We start from the raw sequence: 18,255 nt of genomic DNA, 5'->3' as shown, positions 1-18,255 counted from the left end.
TTTAATCAACAGTAACTCCCAACAGTTTGGATTTTCTCATTTGTTCTATGACAGCCCCATTCATAGACAGTCATAGTTTAGGATTCAGTCTTATGGCATGTTTGGTACCAAAACAATACACTTTGTCTTCAAAACATTAACTTTTAACTTATTTTCATTGACACAATTAGAAACTTGCACCACTTCATCTTGAAGCAAGCCATTTACAGTACCAATATTTTCTGCAGCGACATACTATTATCTGCATACATCATTACACCTGCATTTTTTTTTTGTATGAATGGCATATCATTGACAAAGATGGAATAAAGGAGAGGCCCAAGGCAACTACCATGTGGAATACAAGTTTCAAGTGTGACAATGTTTGACAGTGTGCCATTAAACAATACACATTGTTTTCTGTTTGCCAAATAACGTTCGATAAGGTTTACCACTGTATAATTAAACCTGTAAGCTTGAAGCTTCGTCAATAATAATTCGTAATCAATAATATCAAAAGCTGCACTCAAATCTAACAGTGCAGTGCCTACTATTAATTTCTTCACAATATATCTTAACCAGTCATCAGTCAGAGATGTCAGAGCAGTACATGTGGAAAATCCGGCTTTATAAGCATGTTGGAAATCTGAATTCATTCTGTTGTTTTTGAAATATTGCTGAATCTGTTTAAATAATATTCCCCCGAAGATTTTACTCAAAACGGGTCGAGTACTTATTGGTCCTGAAAACTGCTCTCTATTGTTTTTAAGTAGAGGAATTACCTTTGCTGTCTTCCATAAGTGCGGAAACACACATTCATGAAAACATAATGTAAATATATGGAAAACTGGCTCCACCAGCAAGTTGTAATAATCTTTCATCTAAGTTATCAATACCACAGGGTTTATGACATTTCAATGATAAAATCAGTTTTTCAAGGTCATCCATATTACCGGTAATCACGTTGAATTCAAAGCAACAATCCCTATCCACCAAAATTTCTTTTTTTAATGATATCATCTGAAAGATTACTGGGCCCAGTCGTCATATGCATTCTTATGTTATTTACTTTGTTGATGAAATAATTATTAAAATAGTTTGAAATTTCAAACGGTTTAGTAATATATTCACTATCAATTTCCAGAAACCCAGGTGTTTTATTTAATTTACCCATACCTATAACTTCTTTCAGTGTTTTCCATAATTTTTTACTCTCATTTTTTGCAAATTTTTTCTTTTGTCTATTCATTTTAGTGACTTTGTTCCTCCATAACCTATAAACTAGCCAATCCCCTGCATTATTTGAAACGATAACAGCCCCCCCCCCAACCCCCCCCAAAAGAAAATCTTTCCGTTTCATAATGCATCTCAGCTCATTATCTATCCAGGGGGCTCTAACTGATCGAATGGACAACTTTTTAATTGGAGCATGTTTATCACAGATCTCAGTAAATAATGTCATAAAAGCAACTAAGGCAGGCTCTGCATGCATAGAATCCAGAACATTTTGCCATTTCACTTTTTGTACATCATTCATGAAGTCTGTTTAATAAATTATTTTAAATATTTATTTAAATCCACTTTTGGGAACTTTTGTTTTGATTGTTATTGTAATAATATTGTGATCACTAAATCCAACAGGCACAGACACTGATTTTGAACATTTGTCTAGTGTTTTAAGTGGGCCACAACGCACCGGTACGGAGCGAGCGATTTCAGTAGTACTTTGTTTATTGTGTGCTCTTTGTGTAGAATAAATGTTTGTGTTCCTACTTGGTGTCTGCATTTTTGCGACCCACTGCGTATACGTAACACCTTCTCACTTCAAAACTCAAACTTTCACACCAAAAGAGCTGCTCAAACTTTTCAAAAACCTAAACACTGTGACTATACACATCATTACACACTACAGCTAAACAATTGAAAATACAATGTTCAATTTGTGAGACGTTTCTTTGTTTCATAATTGCCAATGCATATTTTTAGAATCTTTAATGGATATTCTTAGAATAGATCTTTGTGTAGAGGATTGGGCATTTAGATTTGTAAATTTAATCTATAAATAATACTGTATGTACATAACTGTACCGTAACAAGTTACATAACTCACTGCAAAAACGGAGACTCTATTGCACAACAGTCCTCATTGAAAATTATTATTATTATTATTATTATTACTTTATTCACATCACACACGCACCACGATCACTGTGCGGCATCATGTTGCTGAGCTGCATTGGGCCACATCACACAGACGAAATTCTCTCTTGCCAGCCACTGCGGGAAGAACGCCTTTGAATGGTGACTCCACCCTTGGAAGGCCTCCACTGGGATATCAACACAGGCCAACTCCATTGCCCTTGGGAGGCTCTCTCTGGTGTATGGTTGTAAACCTTCCATCGCCAGGATGAGAAGAACTCCTCTATAGGGTTCAGGAAAGGGGAGGGCGGTGGCAGACAGACGTTTAGAAACTGGCTACTGTTGGTGGTCAACCACTCGCTGATTTGGTTTGGTTTGTGGAAGCGGACAATGTCCCAAATGATCACATAAACGAGATGCTCAGGCCCAGGAGGATGTCTCTTAGCTCCTCTAGGAAGGTGAGGAGGCGAGAGGGTGTTGTAAGACCAAAGGACAGTATGCCCATAGACTGGTCCGTAATGATGATGTAAGGTTGTCTTCCTCTCACGCCTGGACCTTCTCCTCTTCTTCATTGATATGCTCCTCTTCCTCCTCTGATTCAAACTCCCCTTCCCATGACTCTGCCTTCTTCCATAGTGTTTGTTTGTAATGTCCAGCAAACTGTGCACTCTGAACTTTTTTAGATTTATGAGAACGGAGAATTGTGTTTTGTCAGGGGTGTAGCCAGAAATTTTAATTGGGGTTAGCCAGGGTGAAACAATGACTCATATAGGGGTGGCCATAAGTTCATACCTGAAATGTCTAAATAAGTGGTTCTTAACCATGCAGCCATACCGTTCGCATGCCGACCTTGGGCTGCGAGCGCCGACGAGTGGGCTGCATAAAATATGTTGTGAATTCAATGCATTGGAGCTGTTAAAGTTGTCAATGAGTTGCTCAGTTACAATAGAGCTTTTTGCTACATGCCGGCAATAAGGCAAAATGTCAGTTACTGACCTGTATACAATAAATAGAAAAGGAAACCAAACAACAAAATTCACGACTAAGTATTTAAAAAAAACATAACGATGTTGATGCCTTACCTCACCAAAATAATTTATTTTTTTTCCCATTGTTTTTCCTGTGGTAAAATCCATTACCTGTAGTAATTTTTGTGTTAGTAAACAGGACTGAACTTAATTTGACATCTTGTTGGATGTCAAAGTTTACACATTAATAAATGTATTTTTGATGATCACATTGTTTCATGTTATTTGATATTGTTTCAGCTTTTTATACTTGTTTTTATTTCATAATTGAATACAATCATAATCTCTGAATGGACCATTTTGTACAAGAAATACAGAATAAAAAGAACCCTTGGTTTGTGTTTATTATATTGTTTTCTGTAGTTCTTATTTATTAATTGTTTTATTGTGTCCTTTAAAAATATCAGCTTGGTCCTACTGTACAAGATTGATAGATCAAATGTATTATTTTTGTGTCAAATTTTGCACACATTTATTTGTTCAAAACACCCCTGGCCACCACGTGCCTCTGTCATTGTGTTTTGTGGCTTGTGTCTTAATGTGAAATGTGTTTTTGATATTGGAAAAAGAGGGCTATATTTATTAAACGTGTTTAGACAACTGGTCATTTGGTTAAGAGGATTTGCTTTTGTGTTTTAGCCTTTGGAGAAAAACTGTAATGCACAGCAATATAACTGAGTTGACTGTGTGTGACTTTTATGACTATATGAATGTCATATTTAAATGCCATTTTGTTTCCTTGCCATTGTCATATTAATTACATATTCATCATGCTAATGTAGTTTTCCAAATAAATGACCTTTGACTAGTGGCTCCACGGATAAAAGGTGTTTTATTTTTTGTGTGACTCATAACTAGTGTTCTATGTTATCGGACTTTGAAAATGTCACCAGTAATAGCTCCGTTCTCTTTGTTCACCTTTCTGTTAAAGAAATGACAGCAAAAGTCATTATCAGGGTTGTAATGTGGAAGTCATGTAAATTATATTTAGTGGTTTAAAATGAAAAATACAATACATAGCTTATTGTTATTTCAGGTAAAATTGCTTTAATGAACCGCAGTGATGTTGGTGAGTGTATTTAGATTTTCAGGAACATATTTAAACTGAAATTTGTTGCAGAATTTTGTATTGATTTGTCATATTTACGCAATTCAAAAAACAATCCAACTCATTGAGATGGGTATAAGATACAGCATAAACTCAGTTGCCAGAACATTAAGTCACAATATAATAAAATTCAACACAAGAGAACCTTCTGCGTGTAGTGTATGTGTGAGAGATTTGTCAAAAAGTACAACAAAAATGATATTATTGCAAAACATGTTCACATTTGTGTATTATGCTGCTTAAATCATTTCACTTGTTCAAATGATTAGTGTGATCATGATCCTTTCAACATACTCACAATTCACGATTATGGCATGTTTTACATATGAAACTGGAGGACAATACAGGTGACTAAAGCACTTCAGGTGCTTCGCACCTTTGCTCCGCTTTTTATTCTTCATAAAGGTCTCGGACCGTATCTCCCGTTCACATCTTCTATTCTCTCAGAGGATCCTGTGCACGCAATATTCATGTCCCATTGTCCCCCTTTCAGGGCTTCAGAATGCTTTATAAAGCTCGCTTGGGTCACTCGCATAGTCAAAGCTATTGCAGAGCAGACAGGTAAACAGAACCTAATTGCTGCACAACACAAATAGTTTGCCCTAGTAGCTCTGCTTTTATTTCCTTGGGGTACTATGTGGAAAGTGATGCTTCTGGCTCTTTGTCTGCTGGCAAATGAAGTTCAGCCTATGGACAACCCAATTTATGGTGTCAAGCTCTGTGGTCGTGAGTTCATTCGAGCTGTCATCTTCACTTGTGGCGGCTCACGATGGAGGCGATCCCTCAGAACTTCAGGTGAGACACTAACCTTGTCTATATGTAAAGGAATTGTTGGGGTTTTACATCTTTTTTTGTATGTATGAGATTACTTCTTATTTCCAATTTTAGTGACATGGCAATTGTAGAATTTCTGAAACTCAAGTTTTACTCATTTTACCGCAGCAGAAGACCTATTCAGCTCCCAACAAGAGTCCTCGGAGGAATTGAGTCACGAGAATATACTCCAGAGAAACAGAGATCTGGATTTCATATCAAGCGAAAAACAAGACCGAATCTTCAGCCGGCCCACTCGTTCTTTCATCACCGAAGAGATTCTTGAAGCTCTGAGGAAGGCGGATCGCAAAGGCCGGGAAGTGGTGTTGGGTCTTTCCAACGCATGCTGCAAGTGGGGCTGCAGCAAAAGTGAGATCAGTTCCCTTTGCTGAGAACTGAAGACAACAATTGCATACAAAAGCATACTTACTGTATGTTATTGTATATTCAAATTAAACACACAAGTGAATGTATGCACTCAGTTTTGCTTATCAACCTTTTGTCACTTTATAACAACGTAATAGCATTAAAACAGCAGTTTTTATTTGTCAGATGGATGCATAAATTGTGTCAGAATTATGTATATCATGCTACATGTTTGTTTCATGTGGCATTCCATGCTTTGGATAACACATTTTCTCACTATTGTGTTCCAAAACAATTAATAAATACCTTTTTTGTGTTACCAGCTGGTCCAAGATGTTCAATGAAGCCAAAGATCATTAATGAAATCGAATACCGGTATCTATATTAAGCCTTTACAAAGTTAAAAATCACACACAAAGTCAATAGCATGAATTTGACTGGTGAGAACAAGCAGTACAGAAAATGGATGGATGGATTATTTTTTGCGGTTGGTATTTGCAGTGTTGCAGATATTTAGTGCATAATATTGAAACATTGAAACTATTCAATGTGTGAATGTGAGTGTTCATAGTTCTTTATTTTTATATACACTATCTGCACAAAGCAATTGAATGTCAACAAGTCCACAGAGTAGGCTACCTATCGCACAAAAGTCAGCTGGGATGAGCTCACCCACAATCCTAATGAGGCCAAGCGGTAAAGAAAATGAATGGACGGTTGTTTTAATGTTTAGCAATATTATTTGAACAAAGTATCAATCCATCCTTTTCTATAGTGCTTGTTTTCATTTGGGTTGGCGGGGTACACCGTTTTCTGGTTGCCAGTCAATCACAGGGCACATATAGACAAACAATCATCACACTTAAATGTATTTACACCTACAGTTTAGAGCAGATACAGTCTGTGTGTATCTGGCCTGCATCAAGTATTCCACAAAAAAGGGGTTCATGTAAACTAATCCTTTCCTGTCTTCTCAGTTTTTATTAACAACAACAAAAACATTCTGTTATTCTATTTTTCTTGAAACTGGCTGTTCTCGTTGCCAACTTTTCACTTCACAGCAGGTTTTGTTTTGTTTTTTTGGGTCGGGGGCTTGACCGGAGCTGGGTGACAGGATCACTTTTCCTTCCACTTTGTGTCATTCCAGAATTACAATTTACCAAAAGCTGTTATGAGGCTGAGCTATGAAAGCTCATAAAAAAACAGATCAGTGACCTAGTTACCATATCAGTGGAGTAGTGGTAGAGTGTCTACCCTGAGACTGAGAGGTTGTGGGTTCAATCCCCGGATGGGTCATACCAAAGACTATAAAAATGGGACCCATTGCCACCCTTCTTGACACTCAGCATTAAGGATTGGAAGTGAGGGCTTTGATCACCAAATGATTCCAAAGTGCGGTCCCTGCTGCTACTTGCCATTCCCTCAGTGGATGGGTCAAATGTGGAGAATGAATTTCGTACCACTTAGTTGGGTGTGACAATCAGTGGTACTTTAACTTTATAAGTGATTCGAAAACACAAACAAACAAACAAAAAACACCCAGAACAAAAACAGATGGGGGCTACTTTAACATTACATTTTGATGTCAACGAGTAAGGTCGCAATATATATATATATATATATATATATATATATATATATATATATATATATATATATATATATATATATATATATAATATATATATATATCATGGACTGCGAATTGTGCGAAAGGACTGACTTCCGCATACACGATGACGCTAGAAATACGTCATATGCGGAAAAGGCGTAGCTATAGTTTCCGGGCAGACATCGCGACACAATACGTGAAGGAAGGCAAGTTAATGCACATTGGAAGTCTCATTGGAAGTCTCATTGGAGATGAATGAGGAGGTAACTTATTCAATGTCTAATAACGAGTATCGTTTCTAGGCTAAATCTTCCAAGTCGTTGTTATATAAAGTCCCGACAAAGGAAGTTTTGTTAGTTTTGTTTTCATTCACGACCGCAGTAATCTAAACTAGGGACGTCATTAGGATACAATCTTAAAATGTTACATTTTTGACGTAATTGCTGTTAATAGCATGTCTTATTTCAGCGAGACTAAGTTGATTTGTATAAAATCTGCTTCATGAGACATCTGTGACTTCTGAGTCATCAGTGTGGTCGTTACTTGCATAAATGAACCGCAACTATACCAGTAAAACAGTTGAAAAGGAAATGAGTAAAGTTGTGCTTAGTATATATATTTAAGTTGTGTGAACGCTGTTGAGAATGTTTAAGTATTACTAATGGTAACGTGCAGATTATTATTGTCACATTCTTCCTACCTTGAGCTGTAGTAACGGTGTGGTTGACCAATTGTCTAGGGGTATCTTCACAATTTGAAAAAAAAAGTAGGCTACACATGAACCATAGCATTAACTGTCTTGCATGTATCTTCATGCTTGGAGAATATATTTAAAACAGCTAATACACTCTACCACTATGTGCGTTTTCAAGGTGTGACAGCACATACCATATCCCAAGGCCCGAAAAGTCAATGGAACCTCTGGACATCTGGTTGACGTAATACATCTTTTTGGAAAAAAAAAGTCTCAGTAGGTCAAATTTGTGTCTCTTTTCACAAGTTTTAAGTTTTAAATATTTATTTTCGCTGTAATACAGTATTTATGTGTTTACAGGTAGAAGAGGGCTTGGTCCAATTGTAATGGCCCCAGGATGGTTTCTCTCAATCTTATTAGTCAACATGCCAATTTATTTTGCTGCTGCAGGTACGCTGTGTAGTGATTTATTATCACTTGGTGCCGTTTAATTATCTACTTAATTTGCTAAGGTCAACCGGTTCTAAAAGAAGAGCTTCATTTGTATGCCTTTTACACAATTACCACACTACTGTATATTATTATGAGTGTTGAGTATCCCCATTGCACATTCCACATGCCTAAAAGATTGTGATTTGCTCACTGAGCTGTGCTACAGTACTGGTTTTATATTGTGGCTTGTATTGACACAAACTGTGAAGAAAGTGCAGTCTGCTCGTTTCCTGTTTGTGCTCTGCTGAGCTCTGTAGTGCAATATTGAACTACTTAATGGAGACCGAATTATTGCTATCACGACACGTTCACTTGACGCTGTTACGCTTTACAACCCTGCAAATGCATAGCAGATCGTGAGTGAGCTTCCCTAGCCACTCACTACCTTCCCCCACACCCCTTGTATTTGTAGTGACTGGTAAATACCCTGCCGGGATAAGTATTTGCCCTCTTTACCAAATATATCTCTCCTCGATACAAAGTGCCACATATTTTAAAATAGTGTGTTTTTTTATTTGCTCTTTTAGTTTCATTAGGTCATCCAGAGCCCCCTTCCAAACCCGAGTGTCACATTCCATGTGATGACAGCTGCGGGGTTGATATCCACTGTAGTTGGGATCACGGCGTTGATCCTCAGATCCCCACAAACTACAGTCTTCACTGGGAAACGGCACACGGCATGTAAGAGCAACATGATAATACTGATCAGTAAATGACAGAGGTGGTAAAAGTAGCCATAAATTGTACGAAGCAAGAAAACTGTTACTTTAGAAAAGTTCGACTCAAGTTAAGTAAAACGTAGCTCTCCAAGCTAGAGGTTAGAGGAGGTAGTCGGTGAAAAAACTCCAGTAGTGAGTAGCTAGTGAATAACTTCTGATGTTTTCCTTTTTTTAAATTAGAGCATGAATATCAAATAAAATAGTATTAGGAATAACATTTCAGCTATTGCCTATCAATTTAACTGAAACAATTAGTTAATGAATGCATTTGGATAAAATATATAAGTAGCTAGCTGCTGGCATAATGTAGCTCTTTGTAGTAAAACGAGCATTTTTCTTACCAAAAAATACTCAAATAAAAGTAAAATATATGTTGTATTAAACCTACTTTTAATCTGACAGGTACAATTTATCAAAAATGTTGCTTAAGTAACAGAAACTGTGTAAATGTTGCTCGTTCCAACCCATGTCTGGTAAGTGAACATCATCAACTGGAGTTACTAGCTCTCCTCTCGCTTCCGCTCCAGAAAGGGCCATGTGAATACCGGCACCAGTTTGAGTGGATTTATCGACCGTGAACACTTTTACATGAACAGTGAACTTCATGTTTGGGTACAGGCTGAGAACGAGCACGGCTCTGCCAAATCCCAAGTGGATGTCTTCAACACAGGAGACCTGAGTGAGTCGTGGAAATAACAAACATCTATTATGACAATGACGGTTTAAATAATGGTACTATTTTAAGTTGACACATTTCTGTTACCTCTGCCTTTAGTGAAGCCATCGCCTCCTATAATTTCATGGAGCTCCCAAGATCCTTTGGAAATAGCCTGGGCTTCCATCTGTAATGAGCTGCACCTCTCTTTGGGATTGTGTGAAGTGCGATTTCGGGGCGAAGTAGAACAACTCTGGCATGAGGTATTAATATTGCTTGATTCATTCGAATTTCAGCCTCTCAACAGTAAATATTCTCAGAATTCTGTAGACGTCCATGAAATCAGATTGCTTAGCGTCATGTTTTTAAAAAAAAATTTTTATAATATGTTTGCAAACAAGGGCGCCACAGTGGCTGACTGGAGATCAAGTCCAGGCTTCGGCCTTCCTGGGTGGAGTTTGCATGTTCTCCCCGTGCTTGCGTGGGTTTTCTCCGGGTGCTCTGGTTTCCTCCCACATTTTCAAAGACATGCGTGGCAGGCTAATTGTACACTCCAAATTGTCCATAGGTGTGATTGTGAGTGTGGATGGATGTTTGTCTCTGTGTGCCCTGCGATTGGCTGGCAACCAGTTCAGGGTGTACCCCGCCTACTGCCCAAAGCCAGCTGGGATGGGCTCCAGCACCCCCGCGACCCTTGTGAGGACAAGCGGTTAAGAAAATGGATGGCTGGAATGATGTTTGCAAACATCTGCTTTTACTTTGAAAAACAATGCTAAAGATTTTTGCCAATTTTATGACATGTTACGGACCAAATTCACTTGTGTGTGTATTTTTTGGTCTGTCAATTGGAAATAATATCCTGGTTTTTTTATATATAGGGATGGCAATTAAAACAATTAATGAAAATAAAATAAAAAGCCTGATTCTTTGATTATTCGACAAAATAAGATTAATCAATTATGAAAATGTATTGTTAGTTGCAGCCCAAGTTTGGTCCTTTCAACACAACTTTGACAATTTGACATGGTCAAACTGTATCATAATTATGTAAAAGTGCTATAACAAAGCCAATTCATGAAAAATGTATGGTTTTACACATACATTTTCAGAGTTTGGGAGGTGCCAGAGGACTTTAAGTTCCTGTAAAGTGAAAACAATGTGTTTTTACTGTAATGTTAACATAACTACCAAATATGAATGGTTACAAATCTTGCCAAGGAGCTCAAATGGAGCTTCAAAATTGTGACCAATTAAGCTTATCTAATCCTACTCCCGAATACTTCTATCATGTTAATATACTAATAAGTTGTTCTTATTTAATAATATAAAAATTAGACAATAGAAAATAAACAAAATATGCTTATCTTAAATAGACAGATAATATTGGTATATGTTGCCCTGATCCATTACATATACACAAAGAAGAGAGAGAGAGAAAGTTAAGCCCTACATATACAATACAATAAATTCCCAAACATTAATTGTTGAACATACAGTACATACATACACATATAAACATACATGCCCACACAAATTTATTTACATTTATACCTCATTTACATATTTTTGTATCATTATCTTTTTAAACCTCTTTTTTTCCCTTTGACCTCTGACCACGTCCTCACTCAATGTGTTTTACTTTTGGTTTAGGTTGAAATTGGAGCACAAGTCAGCTATGAATTCAGTGGTCTGATCGAGGCTGGTGTAGTCTATGACTTTCAAGTTCGCTGTTCTTGTGCCACAAGCTTGTACAGTGACTGGAGTGCAACCGTCAAAATGAGCACTGAAAAAGGTAAGCCTTCTCTTAAGAGGCAGTTTAGAAATAAGTTCATAAATGAGGATTGGCACCTATTAAAATTGTCAGTAGACTAATGTTTGGAGTGAAACTTTTTTTTCCAGCTCCCACTGGACAAATGGATGTATGGAAAGATTGTGGCATGCCTGCCACTAATATTGATTGTGCTTTGACCTGGAAGGTAGAAAACACACAGTTATTAATTTATTAATTGTAATAGTTATGGCTGGTGGATTGTGTTAATAGTACAAGCTTGACCAGACTAATCAATGTCACAGAAAATGCAATTAGATTTACGGTAGTAATAGGTACAGTCTGCTCATTATTGGCACCCATAAAGGTAAAGTACATAACGTGGAATATCTTCTGAAAAAAATGAGTTAACTAAAACATTTTATTTTTTATAGAAAGACCAAATGATTAAAAAACAATTTAAAACAATGGGCGTAAAAAATAGACACCTTAAAACGTCCTCTGTCACTGGTATTGGCACCCTTTCCTGTAAATCAGTATGGAAACACATTGTGACTCACCTTTGGTAAATCACAAATGAGAATTCTCTGTTTTAAATTGTCTGTGCCCAATTGACATGAATTAACCAATGAATGATGACTTAGATGTTTTTAAAAGCCACCTTTTGTCCCATTTTCTTTTAAGTGCTATGATTCGCAAACACAAGATCGACAAAGGGTATAGAGTCATCTCCAAAGATTTTGGTAGCCCTGTTTCAGCAGTGCGCCATGTTATTAAGAAGTTTGACAAGCGCGGAACTGTCCATGGACGTGGGGGGGGAAAGAGAGAATTGATGACAGAAGTCTTCGACGGTTGGTGCGAATGGTGGAAAAAACACCACGTTAAACATCCAAAGACCTGAAAGTCAACCTGGAACAGTCTGGCATCATGGTTTCAAGAAGCACCATACGCCACACACTGAACCAAAAACAGGGCTTCATGGGCGAAGACCATTCCTGAGACAGACATTAAAAAAAAGAATAGCTAACCTTTGTCAAGGAGTACCTGGACAAACCACAATTCTGTGGACGGATGAAACAAAAATAGAGCTTTTCGGCAATGCACGCCAACAGTTTGTTTACAGAAAAGAACACCCTCCTTACAGTTAAGCATGGTGGAGGATCCATCATTCTGTGGGACTGCTTTGCTGCATCTGCGACTGAGGCCTTGATCGTTGATGTCCTAAAAAGTGTTCGACAACTTGGTTTGAGTTGAAGGTCATGGGTCCTCCAGCAAGACAAAGACCCAAAGCACACATCCTAAGGCACACAGGAATGGTTAAAAAGCAAAAAAAATGACCCCTGACCTCAATCCGATTGAAAATCTTTTATATGCGCTGAAATGTGCTATTGCGGAAAAAAACCCTGCAAACATATTCTAGAGCGTGAACAAATGGCAAAGGAAGAGTGTGTGTGTGGGGGGGGGGATACCAGCGGAGAAGTGCAAGAAGCTTAGGGATGGCTACAAGAAGTGTTTGGAAGCTGTCGTCACTGTGGAAGAGGGTGTGCAACCAAATATCAAAGAGGGGTGCCATTATTGCTGCACATGCTGAGTTTTCTATTTCTTATTTGGAATGACATCATGCAATTTGAAAATCGATTTCCTTTGTGCAATTACTTTGGACATCCAATTAAAAGGTCCCGATGATATAAATTGGATACATTTCCACTTATTTCCGAATATATTGTAGAGATCATGGAAAAAATGAAGGGGTGCCAATAACAGTGAGCACGACTGTATTTGGACAATGACTGTATTGCCGTCAATATGCCACGACAATGAATACGAAAGACAACGATGCATTGAAGTGCAGATTTTCAGCTTTAATTTAAGACGTTTCACAAAAAACATCATCTCATCTCATGCAGAGAACCTTTTAAGTTTTAAGTCATGCCGCACAATCCTCTTTCTTCCTCCCTATCTTCCCCTACAGAAACTTCGGCTATCCCAGGCTTGTGGCCATATTTTGGGGTATGAAGTTACGCTGTTCTCCAAGCACAGCACGCCTGAACTAATGAATATTTCCATTGCTGAGCCGAGGGGCTTGTTGGTGTGTGATGAGCTCCTGTGCTACCTCAACACCTCATTAAAGAGCGTGTCATTAGCCAGCGTATCAGCCTACAACGCCCATGGTGCTACAGTGCCCTCCAACCTCACGATTCCAACGCCAGGTATCAGTTGACCAGAATGTCATTAAATTCCTCGAATAGGAGCTGTAGTGACCGTGGATAAACACTTAATTTGTGTGCTTCGTTCTCTTTAAGTTTGATGATGCAGTACTGACACGGGTGCTCTATATTCAAATTCCTTCATTTATTAACAGGTAATGAGAGAAATGAGCACTCCATTGATGTCAGCATAAATATGGCGAACCTCACCGTCTCGTGGGATCTGCCCTCTCGGCTTTTCGATGCCAAATCCTTTAAGGAATATGTGGTGCAATACAAACAAGCAGGAAATGTTATGGGGGAAAGATTTGACTGGATCAGAGTGAATAAAAGCTGTACTACAGTTACATTTAAAGGTTTGTATTATTTGGAAGTTTTACAGTAATTTATTGGCAAACATAGCCAAGTCATACTTTTTTCTTCTTCTTTTTTTTTTTTTAACTCTTTGGCTGCATTTCCCCTTACAGGTCATTTTGAAAATTACAAAGCCTACCAAGTGTCACTGTTCACTGTTACAAACAATCAACAAAGCCAGCACATTTCATCTGTTATTGGATATTCTTGTCACGGAAGTAGGTATCCATACATCGAATTATTATCCTCTCCCAAAAATATTTGCAATCAATTATGTCTTTTTGCTCTTTTCAGTTCCCGACAAAGTGCGTTTATTTAAAGTCAATTCCATCGCTGCGACACATGCAACACTCTTTTGGGAGCCTGTACCGCTGACCATGCAGAACGGGCTGATCCTGTATTACAAAATCGGTGTTCATGGACAAATGGGTAAGCCGTATAAATATGCACCCTTGGTTGATTTACCAAAGTAAAACCCAACGTAAACGACTGAAGTAACTTGAAATTGCCAAATTAATGATAAATGAAAATGTACTGAAAATTAACAAATAAAAATGAGACATTATCTTTGTCTTCAACAGAATTATTTTCAAAGCTAATAAAGAAACTGCCCTAAAAAATGGGACGGCACCCTTAAAGTAACATTTGGTTGCACAAGTTTTTTAGAATTTTCATTTTAATCAAACAATTTCTATAACTCAATGATAATTGTGCACGTCAACAGACATTTGTCCCACTTGTGAACAAACTGATCCAGTTGTCTCATATTTGCAAGGTGTCTTCTCTAAACTGCATGTTTTAGCTTGTCATCAGATTGTCAATAGGATTTTATGAATCAGGGCTCTTCAGAATAGTCTGTTGTGAGCAATTTTCTAACAGAGAGTAGGAGTTAAATAGCTTTTAAAAACAAATATGTGTTTAAACCAAATCACAAATCTGTGAATGAATATGTTTTTGTTCAAATAAAAAAAAAAATTTGCAAACTAATTTGGAACCTGCTGAGGCCATGCGTGCGCACAAATAATGAAAAATCAGTTTTAGTATAAAAAAAAATCACACACATCGTTTACCCGTTTGATAATGAGTTGAATAAGTGTCCAAAATAACCGATAAATGGTCGCTTCTCTGCTGTTCATATATTTACAATCTTGAATGCTCATGCTACACTTAATGAACAGTACAAAATATGAGCACGGAAGTCCAAATAGGAACAAATAAATAACGGCAATTACATTTATATACGTGTGTATGTATGGATTTTGATAAGAAGGTGATGCCAGAATTTCGCCTGGGAAACACCTTTCACCACTACAGGCAGTTACCATTAATCACCTCCAGGGTGCAACAGTGAGCAACATTTTGTCCCCTTTCATTCCACAAGAAACAAAGTAAGCAAAAATATCAGGAAGTAAAAGCACACAGCCTGCCTCCACACAGTGTGTGTGTTGGGTTTCGGGAAGGGTGGCCTTGTAACTAAGTATGATAATTACAAAAATAAAAAAATATTAGAAAATATTTAAAAAAAAAGAGCAATGATGATGACATTACCGAATGAACAATACTGATCTCTTAAAAAAAATAAAAAAATAAAAAAATAAATCAATGTCTGTTTTTATTCGTTAATTTTCAGTATGCTCTTCCAAATTATTAACCAGTTTAGTGACCATTGAGTTGTTTTTTCTGGAATGGAAAAGAACCACCATTTTTGTCCTTGGAGTACCCGCATATCAGTCACTTAAATAATTTTAAAGTCAGTGTGTGTGTTTGTAATACTTCAATTAAATAACCTCATTCCAATCAATATCTCCCCTACATCAGTGTACAACGTGAGCGCCTCCCCTCAGGTTGAAAATAAGACGTTTGAACTGCCAAATCTCAGTCCGCATCAGGAATATGAAGTGTGGATCAAGGCCGTGACTGAAGCTGGGCCAGGAGCCAACGTCACCACCAGTTTCATCACAAAGCAACTGGAGCATCTAGAATTAAAATCCAAACGTAACTCTTCTTCTCACAATTACTCTTCTGATAAAAATGTATTTTTAAATGCCATACCTCTCGTTATTTGCATTTCTCAGCACGCGTATTTGCATTCCTGCTCCTTCTATGTCTCCCAGTCATAATATGCTGTCTTTTCATTTTATTCAGGTGAGATAATACATTTTGTCTGGCGTAGATTGGCTAACACTAATGGATTTTCCCGTTTTAACATCACTAACAAAACGTGTGTATGTCAGTTTTCATAAAGGAACAAGCAAGGCATGTCTGTGTATAAATGAGAAGGTACCAGATCCATACAATAGCACCGTCTTCGAAATGATGAAGCATCAGGTGGGTTTAATTGTTACAGTAAAGGCTGTGTGCTAGCGACATTTTAACAGAAAATGTCTTACTTATTTTTGTGGGATATCAATGTAGGTGAATGAGCCCTTGGCTTGGATCTGTGTCCCCATCTATGAACCACATCCCACCATGTCCACGCTAGAGCTAGTGGAAAACCAGCAGGGCGGCCCTGTATGTGAACAAAACTGCCCCCCTGAAGACCAAAGGAGACCAGAAGCCGCCTCGGAGGGATGTACTAGGAGGACACATAGATATGGCACGGATGAGTACAGCAAAATGGTTGACTCTGAGGAAGAAAAGGAGGTGGCCGGCTGGGATGATGGTCAGAGTTCATCAGAAGGAGAGCAAGACACATCAGGATACGAACAGCACTTCATGCCAACCACAGTGGAAATACTGAACGCTTGATACGGTGTATTTATAGTATTATACTGTGCTGTCTTTTATAGAGTGATGTGTTTTGACTAACTGTTGAAACATAAAATCTTAGAAGGTTAATGGATACTAATTTGGAACCTGGCAGGCTGTGTGCTTTTACTTCCTGATATTTTTGCTTACTTTGTTTCTTGTGGAATGAAAGGGGACAAAATGTTGCTCACTGTTGCACCCTGGAGGTGATTAACGGTAACTGCCAATAGTGGTGAAAGGTGTTTCCCTATCAAGTGTCAGGAATTTTTTTATGTTAACAAAATATCATCTTCTATACAATGCACACATACAAATAAGCAGTATTGTTTTTTATGATGTAAGATGTTTCCTAGAGTTCACAATATTTGCTGAGCCAGTCATTGCTATTTTATTTGCTGTATTCTAGACTTTATATTTTCAAATTGTCATTTCAAAAGTGTACAGGTGTTGATGAAATAAATATTTCTAAAGCAATATCTGCAGTCTATTCCCTTTAACTACAGTGTGTGTGTGTCATTTTTTCGTTTATGTGCACTTTCTGACCTTTGCCTCTTTTATTTTCGCTTTATTATTTATGTCTGGATATAAAAGAAAAAGAGTTACGCTCCAGCATCTAAAAGAAAAAGAGTTACGCTCCAGCTTTTGACTCACTCATTCTGTCTCCTTACAGTGGAAAGTACAGGGATGATCAAAATGTGGTGTGAGTGCCAATAGTGGTACCTTCAAAATATGAAATACGATCAAACAGGAAGCTAGTAGCTATGCATACAGCCTATATAAACATATATATATATATATATATATAAGGGGTGTGCCCCAAAAAATAAATTCTCATTTTGTATGATTCAGAATCTATTTTAAATGTCCCAAAATTTATTTTATTTAAATTATTTTACACTGTCTTGTGTCTTCCCTTTGTTTATGTGTGCCTTTATTGGGAGCGCTGTTCATGTTGCACCCGATTTGGCCACTTAGGGGCAGTGTGGTTCCACGCGGTCTGATACACTGTTACGTTGTAGCCACATTAGAGAGTAGAAGGAAAAAGTCACGATCAAGTTATTCCAATAAAAGTTGGTTTTTTTCAGCGTGGAGCCGTTCTTTTGAGTGATAAAAGTACCGCGAGTAGCACACTAATTAGCATTAGCGAGTCAGACTGGAGTAGATCATTACGATTCCTTGAACATCTATAAATTGAAGCAAAAATCAGTTAATCAAATAATTTTGAATCAAAAATCGTTCCTAACCGAAAATCGATTCTGAATCGAATCCCACACCCAAAAATAGGAATCTAATCGAAAGATTCCCACCCCTAATATATATATATATATATATATATATATATATATATATATATATATATATATATGTATATATACAGTGCTTAGCATGGAATGAGCAAGCTGGCAACATTTTGTTGCATCAATCTTTTCCCATTCTTTAAACAATATGTCAATAAAGACAAAAACGATTTCCAAAATGATGACCAGACAAAATTTATATAACATCTGTTTAACTTATAACATGAAAGTAAGGTTAATGATATAAATTTTAGAACTAAATTTTCAGTTTTACT

The 18,255-nt window shown here is 37.4% G+C and overlaps 2 protein-coding genes across 3 annotated transcripts; both read left to right on the top strand.

Annotated features, from left to right (window-relative positions):
• Window positions 1–4,889: 4,889 nt before the first annotated feature.
• Window positions 4,890–5,459, top strand: rln3a (relaxin 3a). Of its 2 annotated transcripts, none has more exons than XM_086083453.1 (2): window positions 4,890–5,049; window positions 5,200–5,459. In XM_086083453.1, the coding sequence occupies exons 1-2, from the start codon at window positions 4,890–4,892 to the stop codon at window positions 5,457–5,459; spliced, it is 420 nt and encodes a 139-aa protein (XP_085939579.1). The 2 variants fall into 2 exon arrangements, with proteins under 2 accessions (XP_085939579.1, XP_085939572.1); XM_086083446.1 differs by having other exon boundaries at window positions 5,197–5,459.
• A 1,722-nt stretch (window positions 5,460–7,181) lies between these two features.
• LOC147182187 (interleukin-12 receptor subunit beta-2-like) lies at window positions 7,182–17,156 on the top strand. Its single transcript, XM_086058826.1, has 16 exons — window positions 7,182–7,308; window positions 7,918–8,019; window positions 8,104–8,189; window positions 8,759–8,912; window positions 9,478–9,629; window positions 9,726–9,868; window positions 11,256–11,397; window positions 11,505–11,581; window positions 13,346–13,583; window positions 13,736–13,936; window positions 14,048–14,152; window positions 14,229–14,363; window positions 15,753–15,929; window positions 16,010–16,079; window positions 16,169–16,262; window positions 16,350–17,156. Exons 3-16 carry the CDS (start codon window positions 8,126–8,128, stop codon window positions 16,680–16,682), a joined length of 2,085 nt encoding a protein of 694 aa, XP_085914952.1. The 5' UTR covers window positions 7,182–7,308; window positions 7,918–8,019; window positions 8,104–8,125; the 3' UTR covers window positions 16,683–17,156.
• Window positions 17,157–18,255: the final 1,099 nt, after the last annotated feature.

The sequence above is a fragment of the Leptonotus elevatus genome, chromosome 1 (genome assembly GCF_054856555.1).
Source record: "Leptonotus elevatus isolate MCC_2025b chromosome 1, RoL_Lele_1.0, whole genome shotgun sequence".
In the NCBI taxonomy this organism is placed as follows: Eukaryota; Metazoa; Chordata; class Actinopteri; order Syngnathiformes; family Syngnathidae; genus Leptonotus; species Leptonotus elevatus.
Note: the sequence above shows the minus strand (reverse complement) of the source record. Positions and strands in the feature narration are given on the sequence as shown.

Bases quoted from the DNA above. Each gene is read 5' to 3' on its own strand.
- rln3a (XM_086083446.1), top strand. From the start codon at position 4,890: ATGTGGAAAGTGATGCTTCTGGCTCTTTGTCTGCTGGCAAATGAAGTT. The intron at 5,050-5,196 runs GTGAGACACTAA...ATTTTACCGCAG, and splicing joins GCGATCCCTCAGAACTTCAG to CAGAAGACCTATTCAGCTCC.
- LOC147182187 (XM_086058826.1), top strand. From the start codon at position 8,126: ATGGCCCCAGGATGGTTTCTCTCAATCTTATTAGTCAACATGCCAATT. The intron at 16,080-16,168 runs GTGAGATAATAC...TGTGTATGTCAG, and splicing joins TGTCTTTTCATTTTATTCAG to TTTTCATAAAGGAACAAGCA. The intron at 16,263-16,349 runs GTGGGTTTAATT...ATATCAATGTAG, and splicing joins TCGAAATGATGAAGCATCAG to GTGAATGAGCCCTTGGCTTG.